Source organism: Eimeria maxima, genomic scaffold (assembly GCF_000499605.1).
Source record: "Eimeria maxima Weybridge genomic scaffold, Emw_scaff7, whole genome shotgun sequence".
NCBI lineage: Eukaryota > Apicomplexa > Conoidasida > Eucoccidiorida > Eimeriidae > Eimeria > Eimeria maxima.
The window spans coordinates 31904-47142 of NW_013566697.1; the positions used below are offsets into that span (position 1 = coordinate 31904).

The 15239-nt window shown below is 52.5% G+C and overlaps 3 protein-coding genes across 3 annotated transcripts; all 3 read right to left on the reverse strand.

Moving 5' to 3' along the window:
• Positions 1–533: 533 nt before the first annotated feature.
• On the reverse strand, positions 534–3028 carry EMWEY_00001300 (hypothetical protein, conserved; the record flags this gene model as incomplete). The annotated part of the gene is made up of 6 exons (XM_013482637.1): positions 534–1082; positions 1180–1418; positions 1661–1778; positions 2238–2325; positions 2476–2585; positions 2918–3028. 6 exons carry the CDS (start codon positions 3026–3028, stop codon positions 534–536), a joined length of 1215 nt encoding a protein of 404 aa, XP_013338091.1.
• Positions 3029–4529: 1501 nt separating this feature from the next.
• Positions 4530–7109, reverse strand: EMWEY_00001310 (hypothetical protein, conserved; the record flags this gene model as incomplete). Its single annotated transcript, XM_013482638.1, has 1 exon — positions 4530–7109. The coding sequence occupies one exon, from the start codon at positions 7107–7109 to the stop codon at positions 4530–4532; it is 2580 nt and encodes an 859-aa protein (XP_013338092.1).
• A 1808-nt stretch (positions 7110–8917) lies between these two features.
• On the reverse strand, positions 8918–15017 carry EMWEY_00001320 (calcium-transporting ATPase, putative; the record flags this gene model as incomplete). Its single annotated transcript, XM_013482639.1, has 16 exons — positions 8918–8976; positions 9246–9348; positions 9863–9961; positions 10165–10469; positions 10608–10755; positions 10962–11227; positions 11350–11517; positions 11749–12056; positions 12188–12331; positions 12500–12819; positions 12968–13258; positions 13456–13734; positions 13962–14198; positions 14328–14463; positions 14683–14837; positions 14943–15017. 16 exons carry the CDS (start codon positions 15015–15017, stop codon positions 8918–8920), a joined length of 3093 nt encoding a protein of 1030 aa, XP_013338093.1.
• Between the last annotated feature and the right edge of the window lie 222 nt (positions 15018–15239).

The following is a 15239-nucleotide window of genomic DNA, read 5'->3' on the forward strand; positions in this document are numbered from 1 at the left end:
CATTTTTGATAGTTGAGGGCGCCGAGCACCCCACTCATTCAATAAGAGCGAAGACACGGACGGCATGGTTGCAGCAGCAGGGACCATCTGCCATAACCCGAGGAAACAAACAAAGACCCGCTGTTGCTGTTGCCCCATCAGCAGCTGCTGCTGCACCAGCAGTAGCATGAGCAGCCGCACCAGGCAAACGGCCCTTGTAGGACACCTGCACAAACTAGCGGCTCCATGCATTCCAAGCACATTAAGTTTCTATGAGGCGATCGCGTCGTTGTTTAGCTGCATGTCTTTACACTTTTTGTTGAAAATTGACCCCCTGACGTCCCATGCACCCAGAGACATCTGGAGCGGCAAGTCGGTGCTGTCTCTGTCTAGAATTCTTTAGAATCATTCTACAGCACTCGGTGCAAGCACAGCAGTGTTGTAGCTTCGGCAGCAGTAGCTGCTGCTGTTGCTCTAACGCCTACCGCTGGTGCTGCCAGCGTCAAGGCCCAATGGGGCAGCGGGTTTTACAGCATCACCATCAGCCCAGGCACCTACGCAGATTCATGATTGTCTTGTTGCTGCTGGAGCTGCTCCTGCTGGTGCTGCCCCTCTGCCTCTCTGCAGGTTCTGTATCTGCGAGGGAAGCTCATCACAAAGCCCCCAGGTGCCTTCAGCATTTCTCGTTCTCCCTGGCGTTTGTGGGTATCGCTCCGTTCTACATCAGAAGGGATTCCTGGGTCTTGCGCCCCTCCAGGGCCGGTTGCAGCTCCTTCCTTGGGTGCTGGTGCTGCTGCGTAGACTTGATCTGGGGAGCGCAGGAGAGGCAGGAACATGGGGTCTTCGTAGCAGAGAGTCAACTGCGTCAGACAGGCTGTCAGAGCCGTCTCGCACTTGAGGACTTTGTCTGTCAGACGGAATGGCAAACAGCGCAGCTGCTTCTGCAGCAACTCCATCTCAGAAGGAATCCAACCTCCCTCAGGGCCGACAGCTAGCAGCACACCAGCCCGCGGCAGCAGTTGTTGATGTTTCTGCTGTTGCTGGTCTCCCCGTTGGTCGTTCCGGAGCTGCTGCGGACCTACTGCTTCACCAACAGGCCTGAGCTGCGCGGAACAGGCCAGACGAAGACAGGGATCCACTATTCAAGATGCCGCATGACATATGCAGCAGGAGCAACCTAATAAAGGCTGGAACACTTACAAGCAGTTGCGGCAGGGTCGACTCAGTGTGTGGATGGGCGACGAGGCGAAGGGGGGGAAGCAAATAATGCGCAAAGACATTGGCATCGTCAGTGGCTCTAGGTGCTTGTTCTTGTTTCTCAGTTTCTGCTCCTCCGGCTTCTGCAGACGCTTCTGCAGCAGCTGTGGCAGCCAAAAAACCTTCCCAAGAAGCAAACACATGCAGCTCGGGGGGACGGGTGACCATTCCTTGTTCGAGGCCTGCAAATGCACAACCGGCCCACGGAGTCGTGAAATACCTGCAGAAGCTGCTCCTACTGCTACTGCTGCTGCTCTGGTTGTGCTGCAGCTGTGGCTGTTGTTGATGCTGTTGAGGCTTATTCTGCACAGCTGTTCTTGCTGCGTGCTTTCTTTCTCTACATATACTGCACCGGCCGATATGTGGTGGATTGCCTGCTGAGATGTGCAGAAGGCAGCAGCAACGCGCAGCAGCAACGGCTCACCCAAGACAAGCTGCTCCAGAAGATTCTCAGCGGCCAATCGAGAAGACGAGAAAAAACCTTTCTCTGTCCGCGCCGCACAGACCAAAAATATCCGGCGGACCCCCACGACAGCACAGAGCTGCAGCCCACAAAACATCACACAATCCACTACCAATAGCTACAATCGCACACGCCGTGGAATAGCTTTCTATGAAGAGCAAGTCATCCTCTATGTATGCATGTCGGCATTTGTGCATATTTATGTCATATTATGCGCTCTAAGCATATACGTATACATGTAGATGTAAACGCAAACACAAGCACCAACACTACCCGCACCATGATTGAAATATGCAGCAAGGCCAGCCTTTTGCGCTGCTGCATCATTTCGTAAGATCCCCGAATGTGTACTTGTTTTCTTCGATGTTAAAATGCATAACGGCATGCTGCTACAAGAAGCAGCAGCAGCAAACCATATAGGCACACAAATTGCCTCCTTTCCCTTATCCGCATGAACAGGAAAACCACTAGCGACAGTATCAGCAGGTGCTAGAAGCCCTGCAGCACGAACAGTAGCAGCACAAGCCACGGGGTTTACCTGCAGTATGCGTTCAAGAACCTTAGGGCGCGTCATTGCGAGGAGAAGGTCTACCTCAACATTATCCCATGGCGGTGTAACAGCTACCCTGACAATATCACACAGCAAGCAGCAGCATTCTTCCATAAACCAGCATACAGCATACAGCACAAAGCAGATGGCAAGCACATGAAACCTAAACACATCACATGAGGCCCGAAGAAGCACAGGAGGACCGGGAGACAGAAATGAAGCTCACAAGTCTATCCGTTCAAGCAGCTTCAGTCTAGTCTGCTGTGGCTCGCAGGCGACCACCTCCGCCTCCCCGACTCCGGCGGCTGCCACCCCAACTCGCACACGGCTGCCAACCTACATCAAAGAGAAAAAACAATGATTTGCTCGCAATTTGGTTGTGTTTAACGCAAAATGTACAGATACAGCAGAGCATCGCTTCGGGGCACCCAATGAAGGAGCAGCCCCCAAACGCGCCAGTAGCATTAACTACCCTATCAATTAATTTTCCTGTCTCTCGAGCAAAAGGAAGTTGTAGAGCGCTTGAGAGTAATAAAGTGAGCGCGTTTAACACGGAAAAGGACGTCCCTAGTAGGTGCAGGGAAGGCAGGGTGCGGCACAAGCGGATATGAAGGCGAGCCAGGAGCATAGGTGGGCAGGAGGGTGTCTGAGCAAATTTACGAACGCACCTTGACCTTCAACACCCGCTGGCAGTGGATGTGTCGGCGCCCTTCAAGCACAGCATATGCGTCGCCGCCCTCCACCACGAGGTCTTCCTTGTGCAGCAGAATTAGGTTCATCGTGACACTTCATCAGGGAGAAAATGAGCCAAAAAAGAGGGTCAGGGAAGATACGACATCAGCGAGCAGGACAGTAGATATTTTGTTGGATGCTGGCTAATCTGATTGGTTTTCCTGGTGACGAACTCCTCCTCAGCATTCTGAGAAGTTCACAGCTCTGTCCAACTTTATCACAAAATGCAGAGATCGCGTGGCGTCACAGCAGCGGAAGCCTACAGCCACCTTCAGCGGCTAAAACGCCGGTCATCCTATTGAAACACACCAAACATCCGGAACGCCTTTACATTTCAAAAACAGGAGCCGTCGTATGAAAGCCCAGAAACCAAACAGAGTTCGTCCGCCTTCTGGAAGCAGGCGGTGAGAGTAACTGTGTTTCACGGCGTATCCAAGCAAAAACAGTCAAAAAACTAAATTCAATAAATTAAACTTATCACTGTACATCTTTGTTTAGCTGGAAAGTTGCATCTGTGGGGCCCCCTACCCTCCAAGCGCTCAGGGCCCCTTCCGGCTGTGTCAGCTGCGTTAATTTTAAAACGTAGAAAAAAAGTATCCATAGCTACCGATACATGTAAATTTCATATCTCCAGCAAATACTTCTTGTCTTGTACATGAATCCTTATCCATATACAGGCCAGAAGTTATGTGGAATTGGAGAATGATTCATAGCATTCACGGAACTGATATTCGGGCAACTGGTCGCTTGGCTCTACCCTTCGTCCCCAGCACCATACATAAAGCATTTAATTAAGCAGCGTCTGGGCTGCCAAAACATATTGCAATACACTTGTCGCTGAAAGAGATTTTCAGGCAGGTTCAATGAAACACCCCGGGGTAAGATCCTGTTTTATTCTGGGAGTCACAAATTTCGGGATATTTATCGTCTTCCCGCTACACTTCTAATGTCTAATATGTACAACACTGGACAGTCTCTACTGTATTTTCATGTTCGGCGGGATGCTGGGTCTGCTGAGCTGCTGTTGTTCAATTCGACGCTGCGAAAAGTTTCTAGTGTTCGTGCAGAATGCACAAATACCAGTTGCTTTTGAATGCAATGGGGTCGAGGCGCTGCCCCTAATTGCAACGCGCTTTCAGTTTCTGCTCGCAACTTGAATCAATGCTGCTTCTACAAGCAGCAACAACGTAGGCCGGCAGTACCAGGCGCTGCTCCCGCAGCAGGCAGGCAAGAAAAGAGCATTAGACGCCTTACCCGGGCAGAAGCGGTGTCGTTACTGCTATAGAGTGCATCGGATTCCGTACCTGTCATAGTCCCACCGTGCCGCTGCAAGAGCAGCTAGTCTTGGAGCGTATGTCTGCCCTCAGGCTCCCCTAGATACATGCATGACAACTGCTAATGGAAAGTGAACACTCATTAGCCAGGGCCTCACAGCTGGCCGTGACACCGCTGGTAAGTCAACTGCCCCGTGCACGGGATCTGTGCTGCACGAGGTCTTAATTCTTTTGGGTCTGCAGCAATTGTTTGCAGCTGTATTTGAGCAAGTGTTCATTGCGGCTGCACTTGTTGCTGACCTCGTTTGTCGTCGGGTTGATGTCCGTCTCGACCCGTGCTGCTGCCGCTTTGCCGTCCGTCCGGGTTTCCAGTGGACGCCTGCTCGCTGCAGCAGGGGTGCTGTTGCAAGCTTAGGCGAATCAGGCTCTCTTTGGGCAGCGTTTCGGCATTGGCTGCTGCTGCTGAGGATTCGCTTGCCATTTGTTCCGCTGCAGCAGCAGCTGCTGCTGCTGCTGCAGCATACCTGATGCTGCGCTTGAGCTGAAGCGCGGTGACCGAAACTGAGGGAGGTGGGTCGACGTACAAGCAACGCTTGCGTGATATAGACCACAGGAAAAGGTGCATGAGGAAGCAGCAAAGGAAAATGGACACCAACACAATCATCGCCTTCAGCGGCTCGGACAGGCAAAACACCTTATACACATAACCGACTCCTCCTTGCCCGTTAGGAACTTTGAAGATAAAGACACAGAGCTGCAGGGCCAGGTAACAGAAAAACAAGATAATAGTGTAGCCCATATGTCTCATGGGGCAGGGTATTCGAGAGAGGAGCGACGCGTGCAACAATGTGAGGAGGACCAGCACCGCGTGCTTCCACACCGTAACCCATGACCCTGGAAACTGGACGTCTTCGGCTTTAAAAAGGGAAAAGAAAACTGCAGCAACGCCCAGCGATGCCACCAGCTGAAGGTTGTGGACTATCCACGTCACCTTCACGAACCATGGCACTTCCACCGGTGTTGCTGCCGTGGAGGCTCCCCTTTTTGCTGTTGCCGCTCCTGTCGCCGCTGCCGATGCTATTGCTATTGGCTCTTGTTCTGCTGGTTCTATCGGCGTGCCATCCAACCCTGAAAATCCAGGACGCTCTCCTGCACTTCTGCTCCCTGTAGAACAGGTGGGCCCGCTGTCTGCTGCTCCTGACGACCACGCCGTGAGCGTGTGCGAGGGCATGGACACCCGTGGGGAGCAGCTGCTGCCGCGTTGACTGTCAGTGATTCTCTTTCGACAAAAAAGCAGCCGAGAGCCCGTCTCTCCTACGCCTGAAGATGTTCGAGAGACGGATCTGTTGCTCGGATTCGGGGCCAACAAAATCCCCTCAACACAATACCGGCTGTCCGCCATGAGGTCTCTATATCCTTCGAGAACAAGGCAGAGGACCCGCGAGTTTCGCGGCTGTCGTTGCTGTTGCAGGAGATGCTGCCGCTGCAGCACCAGCCACGGTAACAATGCTGCTTTGCTGCTGCTGTACGTTGGCCGCGGGTGGCGGCCGTCCACAGCCACAAATTCCAGAGCAGAGAAACCCAAACTGCAAGTGCTGCTTTCGCGCGAGTTTGTGTTTGGAAAGTTTGACTGGCTGCAGTTGAGGGAGTACGTTGACGATGTCTCCTCCACCGGATTCATCAAAAACTGCGCTTGTTTTTGCTGCTTCTGCCGCTGGTGATGCTGTTGTTCATGTGGCAGCTGCACGCGGCGCCTATGTTGCTGATCGTGCTGCGGGTCGCTCGTGCTGTCCGACCGCTGCCTCAGGGGGGCAGCGAAGCTCATGCACGCAATTACTGAGGTGATTGTGAGGGAGACGAATCCGGCGGCAACTAGCAGACTGTTCCAGTTCGTGAAATAAAGCATCTGGGCTTTGCCCACTTCTCGGTACCCCTGAATTGACGCGAAGCACTCCAGCACCAGAACTGTAATGCAGCAGAAGATCCGTAGAAGGGTCAGAAACGCAGGATCGATTGCGTTGGGAAAGTACGAGCAAACAAAAACCTGCCGCCAGTCTCGCTGGCGAAGATCCACCCTCCAGAAATGCCGCAGTTGCTTTAATTCGTACAACAAATGTTCTCCATAAGGAGGCACGCGGATAGCCAGTGGTATGTTTTTTAAGTCTGGCAAATCGACGCCCACTACTCCTCTTGATTCTTTCTCTCGCGAGGGACCATCAGGGCTCTGTGGGGGGTCCCCTGAACGCGATGAATTGTCAGCGCTGACCTCAGCTGGGGGTAGGGATACTTCTGCTGCTGCTGCTCTGGCCACCGCGCCGATCACGGCCTCTGTAGCTGCACTGTCCGCACCGTAGGCATGGGAATTTTCGAGGTGGATGGTGCAAAAAGAGGGAGGAGGCGGCTGCGGCACGTGTGCCTGCACCCCACGAAGGGGAGAGGCGAGCTGTGGAGACTGTGGGGCCTGCTGCTGCTGCTGTCGCTGCGGCTCACGGGACTTGTGGTCGAGATATTGCGAGTGCTTCTGTGCGGGGACAGCGCTAATGTAGAGTGACCCGATTCTCGCAGCTTCTGAATGGCCAGACTCCGTAGCGACTCCTGCAGCAGCGTCCGCCGCCACAGCTGCTGCTACCTGGGCGTTCTTGGCCCGCACGCGAGCACACAGGCCCATAGTCACAAGGTAGCAACCTTCGCTGGTGCCATGGACGTCGACACGGGATTGATTACTGAGAACCGATCGCGAACTGGGCGAGTTCACCGCCCTTGAGTCCGCCGCCAAGGGCTGCGAAGAAGAAGGGGAGACGACATGCTCGGGAGGAGTAATGGCGGAGCAGTTTGCTGCACCTGCAGAGGCCATCTTCAGGGAATGTGCAACGTTGGAGGCGAAGGATTCCTGCAAAGGGCAACGCGCGCCGGTTCCGTGCTGGAGTCAAAGAAAACAAACAGAAGGTGTTTATAGTACCTGTCTGGCGATTTAAAAATAGGGCTGCATTGTTTCAGCGAACAGATATAGAAAAGAGGCTGATGTTGCAGCGAGGCGCGGAACAAGCGCGAGAGAAGACGATGAGATGACCATTAGTTGGTTCAGTTCTTGGTGGTGGGTGACCTTGATATAGCACCATAGCTTCAAGACTTCCAGACTATTAAACAGACAAATCAGCGTGCGAGCTAAATGCGAAACCGATTGCTGCTCTAGGAACACAGATATTGCCCCTTCATACCTCCTCCAGTGACCCTGACGCCCAGAGGGGGGGTCTGGCGGCGCCGCAATCACCAGCCCGTTGACGGTCCGCAGCGGACCAGTTACCTGCAAAATATCCTCGACATTGAAATGCTGCTGTTTCAAGTGAAATACCAAGTAATAGACGCTTTAATAGCCTCTTTTGTGGGTTCTTCCTTCTGCTTTTTGGCCAGCGACTTCCAGGCCAGTGCTCCCAAAGTAGCGATGGTCCCTCCACAGGCAAAGCCATTGCTTCCCTTTTGAGGCAAAACTCGTACGCAGAATTACAAAACCTAGGTACCCTGAAGCTTAGTCTAGTTACTGCGTCCACCTTGTAGACTTATTTACCGTGTGGTCAGAAGATGGGAAAACATACGTGAGCCCAACTGCCTAAAATAGGAAACTGAGAGGTCTGCTGCGTCTCCGCTCTATATATTGGCAGTGTCAACTCCTCTGAGATCAACTCCAGGAGCAATGGAAAGGACTACACGTTACGGGGCTCTGTCGGTGGCCATAACGTCACAGATAGATAGGCAGTAATGGCTGTCAGACAGGTACTGATGTGTCTGTGGCAATTGGTGCTTCACAGCCATTCCCTGAAAGCGCGCAGTGTGTTTCACACATATCTTACCACATTATGATTATACGTCGATGAATTATCATTATCTGCTTCCTACCAAGAGGGGAACTAGATTCTGCACTCGAACAACTTGCGCGATAGCGCTATGTGACCACCTAGTCATTGTACTCCCTTGTGCTCAAATGCAATACATGAACTACATTGTTGCAACAACAGGTGTGGAAGAACTCTTCTACCAATACTCCGCCCACCAGAAATGCCACCTTAATCAGCCGCCACTGATATTTTCTTTTGGTGTAGAATATCCTGTTTTACTGATATGAGCGGCAGACAGTCAAAAATATTCAGCGTCTGCAAGTGGCTATGTGCCTTTTGGAACTAAAATACCACACAGCCCTCTGCCTGGGTACTCGCCGACGTCCTAGTAACTCGGCTATATGTGCCTTCTCCCCCTCTAGGGTGTGATGAAAGACAACATGCGTTCCTTTAAAGAAGCAAGTCCCGCGGCTCTTGCCGCTTCACCCCCAATTACTCGCCTTCCTGAGACTCGAGGCCACCTCACGGCACAAAGTAGGAATCCGCCCATTCCTAACAGTGGCGATCGAACTTCGGCCACTGAGGCTAACCGACACGGCTGGTTGCCATTTGACACTGCCCCTCCAGAGCTGTTTTCGGGTCAGAAAACGTGCTATGCCCTGGTCCCAGGTCCCTCAAGTTTTACGAGGAAGAACACAAAGTACTTTTTTGGCGAGCAACTATGCTCAAGGCGAACTGGGGTGTTCGAGGCCTTACCGCCAAGCCCCGTTCAGCCGCATTCGCCTGGCGACGTAGACGTGTTAAACCCTTCAGGCCACGCGTGCAGAAATTAATCCTTCTTACCACCCTTCAAAGCAGCAGCGCGCTGCTGAGCAAAGTGCCGACGTCCTGAACACAGGCTCACTCTAATCCCAACAACCAACTGCATACGGCCGGCCGATATTATCATTTAGAATTAAACTCTGAAAATGATTTTATCATAATGGAACCACGCGAAACGCGATGTTCATCTGATGTTCATCTAAACAAATGGGGATGGTCCAATATCTAAGCAGGCTTGATGCATTCATGTTGCCCCCTAGCTAGGCCAAGAACACACGGAGTGCCTGCAACTGACAGCAGCAAATAACATTCACGTGCTCTTGCTAACAACTCACCGAGAAACTTGAGGAACTCGTCAAGGATAATAATCGGGAAGGACCAAAGTAGTACATACACCCAGTCCATTGCAGTGAGTTCGACTACGCCGAAGACACGGCGCTGCAGCAGAAAACGCACATCCATTGCAGGCCATCGTCGAAAACCGGAAGCAAAGAGGGCCCAGCAGAAATTGAAAAATTTTGCATCAGGAGTTGCAAAGGGTCTCCAAAAGCTGAAATGAAAGTTCAACTCGGTCGTCCCCTCGCCTACAACTATGATCGACCTACAAGGAACGGGATATAAAGGATGGCGCAGTGAACAATGAGTGAAGATGCAGTTGCCAGAAGCAAGTACGGATTTGCCTGAAGGCACACAAATGCCTCAACGTATGAAGTCACTGTCAAATAAAGCGGTAAACAGCACAATTACACCTACCCATTTTGCTATTTGCAATGAAACATACACGGAAATATTTAAGCACATAAACGGTTGGCAAGCAGTGCAATCACCCTCAATTATCGTTGGGAGCAGGTCCTCAGCAAGTAAACCCTACTCCACTCGGGCCATACGCTATAGGCTGTAGACACTGGAAGTCGGAGGGATTCATGCTGACTACATTTGTGCCACTCCTTACCCAGGGAGGCATGCGAAGAAGGGAGTGATTCTCGGAAAGAGCATTAAATGCATTGAACATTTCAATAACCACTAATACAGTTAAACTGAGAGTACTGGCCTGAGAGAAACCAGAAAGCAGAGAACCGAACTGCAAAATGAATTCGCGGGATCCGTAATGTAGCCAATGAGCAAATGCTCTGTCTATCAATCAGCGTGAATCAGTACGGGCAAGAGCAGACCGCTAGAGGAATAGGCAGCTCTGAACTTCGCTATGGACCCATTAGAAGAATGGTTGGTAGGGTCTGTGGTGTGTTCCCTGACCTTGGCCTTGCCGATTGTGAAGTAGGAGCAAGGCTCGTTCTCGGGCATTCCGAAAACAGGCACGGGATTAAAACCTTTCCACGTGGAGCACCGACCCCACGCCATGAGCTGCGGAACACTAAGGAGCGTGTGTGTGTCTGCAGGGTCTGTCCCGAAGACATACCACCAGACAAAGATGCCCACTGTTGCAAACCCAACATAGATTCCAACCAACAAATATCGCAAGAAGATCCAAGTGCTGATCAACCGGTCGTCACGGTGACGCGGAGGTCGCTTCATCACGTCGTCATCCGCTGGGTTAAAGCCTGTGTTGCAAATCAGATACACATTATCCTAGGGGCAACACTGTCTATTTCTAGTAGACCCACTCCACATGGCAAAAACGGGACAAAAGAGCGGTGAGCAACTAGCTACTGGTGAGTCACTGACTACACCCGGCTCACCGAGAGCGGTAGCCGGAGGCCCGTCTGTCACAAGATTCACCCACAGTAGCTGAACCGGCGTAAGGCCCTCAGGAACCCCAAGAGCTGCGGTCATGAAAATGGAGGCGACCTCTCCAATATTGCTGCTAATCAAGTACCGAATAAACGCCTGAAGATACAAAAGCAATAATGCGAGGAAATAAGCCTTCAAAATGACACAAACACATTCAGACGTATGCCTACGCAAACGCTATAAGCAACCGCGGTGCACATCTTCACAAAGTGCCAACTACTCAAGATTGTCCCGCACAGAAACGCACCCAGAAGAGGAGTGCAAGGTAGAGGGGCACTTTAGGTGGAAATACATCTACTAACCTTCATGTTGTTGTAAATAGACCGGCCCTCTTCGACAGCAGAAACGATAGTGCTGAAGTTGTCGTCTGCCAGGACCATATCTGACGCCTCCTTAGCCACTTCTGTGCCTGCTATGCCCATAGCAACCCCAATATCTGCTTGTTTCAGCGCAGGCGCATCGTTAACTCCGTCCCCCGTCATTGCTGTGGTTTCCCCCAACTCCTTGAGCAGTTTGACTATAAGTTGTTTGTGCTTGGGTTCCGTGCGAGAGAAAATAGCACCACCCGCTGTCAGAGACAACACGCAGTGAAACAGTCTCCAGAATCGAGCCCTATCCGCTTTTTGCCTACCACCAAGTGTGCAAGCCGAAACTGTCTCAACGAGTCAAATACAACGTCGCAAGGCTTACGAGAGGAGAGAACCTTCATTTTCTCTGATGCGGACAGTGCTTCAAATTCCTTCCCAGTATACGACGGGAATGTTTTGTCGAAGCCTTCGCGGATGTGCACTAGATCAGCCACTGCCTCGGCAGTGTCTTTGTTGTCACCAGTAATCATCACTACGCGTATTCCGGCTTCTGAAAACACAAAAGCCAAGCACTGGCCCCCGAGGATAAAATTTACCGGCGTTCGCGACGTTAGCTCGTCCCAAATGGTGGCCCAAATGTTGCAGTGCAGCTACTTTTTGCGGTTCCGCCTTTTTATCGGAACAAACGAGCCAGCTACACAAAGACCAATCCTCCTAATGGGCATGGCGACGACGTGCTTCCTAGCTTAAGTAGTGCCTTACACCGCGTATGCCTACCCACCTCTGCACTGCAAAATGGCGTTGCCCACTTCCGGCCTAGGAGGATCGAAGAGGCCAACAACACCGATAAAGCAGAGGCTGCTTTCGAGGGCAGCATATCCTGCCTGATCCTCAAGGAGGTTGCGTGAGGCCGTCTGGTTCGCCTCGTCTTCCCCATAGGTAGCAAGCGGACCCGCATCCAAACGAACAGCCAAAGCCAACGTGCGCAGAGCCCCACGGGCCATCCCAGCGACGTCTGCTAGGATCACTTTACGTGCCACTTCCGTTAGAGGCACTACGCTGCCGTCCGGAAGCATCATCGTCTCACACCTAAAAGACGCACCAGTCGCAGCGCCAGAAACCAGAACTGACAACAGAGTTCTCAGGAAAAACTCTCTACCACCCACACAACTGCACACAGGCTTGCGATTTGCTGCCCTGCGGCTGATACCTCAGCTCACCTTGTAAGAAGAGTTTCCGGCGCACCCTTAACAAAGAGCTCGTTGTTCTTCGTCTTAACGTTGCGAGACAAAACACTCATGCTCTTCCTGTCTCGGCTAAACTCCAAGGTGGCCAAGTCCTTGTATTCGCCCTTCCAATAGTCGCTGAACATGCGCAAACACATACGCACAATACACCGAGCCCTATGGAGTGGCCAATGGCCGCAATCTACCACATGCCGCAGCAAAAGGTTTGTATGGGCTATCCATCATACTCCACGTCCAGGCGCTCCCAGTTGCTACTACTGGTGAGCATCTTTATTAATAGTGTACCAGAAGGGTGTTGGCGTCGCATCCGTGCGTTTGGTGTTTGCTCGCGAGGCGATCTGTTCATCGGAGAAAAGCCCGAGCTTCTCCACAAGCACCAGCAGTGCTGCTTCTGTGGGTTCGCCCATCCGCTCGTAGTGATCTGCCGACGCTCCCGGAGCGGCATTAAGGTGGGCCTCGTTGCAAATGGAGGCGCAGCGACAGAGCCAAGTCAAAACCGCCTGATGCCCTGACAGCGACTGCGGTCCTTTCACGCCACCCCGCATCTCCCTAGATACGCTGCCGATGGCGCAGAAGCCAGTACCGTCAACGGTGAACACATCAACCTACCAACACACATTCCACACTCTAAATCTAATTGTCTCTGCAAATACAACACGCTTACAACACGAATGAACACAGAGACAACACCAAGCAGCGAAACCGTACAACAATGCATCGATGGAGCAGAAACAACCACGGCCACGCCCTCACCTCTGATTCGTTTTGGCCGAGTACACAGAATCGGACGCATGTCATTTCGTTCGTAGTCAGAGTGCCGGTCTTGTCCGAGCAGATGACAGTTGTGCATCCGAGTGTCTCTACACTCTGCAACCTCCGAACAATTGCATTCTTCTTGGCCATCTTCCGCGTTCCAAGCGCCAAGCAAGTGGTGATGACAGCCGGCAGACCCTCGGGAATGGCAGCAACAGCCAACGCCACCGCTATTTTAAAGTAATATATGCAACCCCGCAGCGCACTCCCGTGCACAGCGTCGCTGAAGTGCTGAAAACAAAAAGCAATACGAGCTCCCATACATCCTATTCTCCATACGCCAACATGATGCACGCAAGCTAGCGAATTCACTAAATACGCTTGCATTCGTAAATAGAGCCTGCCCATGACCTTCCCTCTTGTACTCCAGGCAGCGGCAACAGCCGGCGCTTCAAATGAGCTTATATACTTTGGGTCTGACGGCTCACCCCGATGTTTATGAGCCATACAACGACACACACGGCGCAAATGACCTTGCTAAGAGCTTCGCCAAACTCATCTAGCTTCTGCTGTAGAGGACTCTGCGTGTCATCCGATTCTCCTGCTTCGTGCACAGCGGCCTGAATAAGACCGATTTGGGTGGCCATGCCTGTCCTTACAACCACTGCGAGGGCCCTTCCCCTGGCTACAGTCGTGCTGCTGAAGCACAGACAACGCTGGGACTGGATTTCGCAGTCGCGCATAGACGCAGGCAACGCCTCCGCGTCCTGCAGCGACAGCACAAGCAACCGCAACAGCACATAAGCAACACACTTAACACGGTATTCTTCTCCGCCTTCGCCCCTCCCCCTTCTCCCTTTTCTTCCTCTCTTGCGGTCTCAGCTTATCACGCCAACGAGCTCAAGAGCTGCCGCCTCCAAACTCAGCTATGATGCACCTCCAGCAGGTGTCAAACACCCGACACCAGCAAACAAGAAGAAAACGTCAACTTTACCTTCAGCACTGCAACACTTTCGCCTGTAAGCTGGCTCTGCTCCACTCTAAACGATGCCGTCTTGAGTTCCACCACGCGGCAGTCCGCAGGGACCTTGTCCCCACAACGAAGGTCCACGAGGTCACCTGGCACTAACGTCGCGGCAGAAACACAGCGCCATGTTCCTGCGCGGCAGACGCGAGCCTGTTGCGGCTGTAACTGCTTCAAAGCAACTAGGGCCTTCTCCGCGTTCGACTCCTGCACCAGAAGTAGCTACACTCGCGCTGCGTTGAATGACCAAGAAAGACAATAGGATAACAGCTTCAAACAGCGTAAGCAGCACCTGCTGCGGGGACGCAGCAGCAACAAGCACCAACGAACACACACCTGCCAAACCCCCACGGCGGCGTTAAGGAAGAGGATGATGAGAATCACAAGCGGCTCCACGTAAGCTGCGATACCTCCCTCGCCCCCCTCGACAACCGCCAATACAAAACTGACTACTGCTGCTGCCAATAAAATCCTGACAGGCATAAATACGAACAGGCACATGAAGCTCTTGAAAACAAATGCAGCCACCCACAGAGTGGTGAACAACAACACTACCAGCTACGAAAAGAACGTATGTATGGCAGACGGGAGTCGCCACAATCACCTATAGGGTCAAAAGAGAGTCTGGCAAAAGAAATAGAGGACATCAAACGAAACAAACATGAGGAAGAGCACACGGACAGCTGGATACCTGACGAGAAGATCCTGGAACTGCTCCAAGATAAGTTGGAAAATGCTCTTTCCTTCTTCGTGCTGCAACTCATTTGGCCCAAAACGTTCAAGGCGCTCCTCGACGACTTCAGTGGACAGACCGGTTTCCAAAGATGTTTGGTGGTACTCCAACACCTGCAAGAACCAAGGAAACCCCGCAGCAGGGCATCAACTGACTCGTAGTAGCTGCAGCTCCTAGTGGTTGCCGTGCCGTTATTACTGTCCGTACCCCCTGCTCACCTCCTTAACTGTACAGGTGTGAGGCGCCTCCTGCAGCGACGTGCAGTGGCCCTCAGAAGGTCTTGCGGCCGGCATCTCCAGCTCACGCGCGGGCGGTACACTCAGATAGAATCAAGCGCGTGGCAGAGACTAGGACGGCAGGGGGAACTCCTCCAACGCCGCTGCCTCGTCCCCTCTTATCCTAAGATGGGCTGGAAGACCCACGCACGCGCTGCAGCAGCAGGAACAACAGAACTGCACGGAGGAAAGCTGCGAGGCCACGGGGCCCACAAAAGCGCAGCAGGTGTCGCGCCTGCC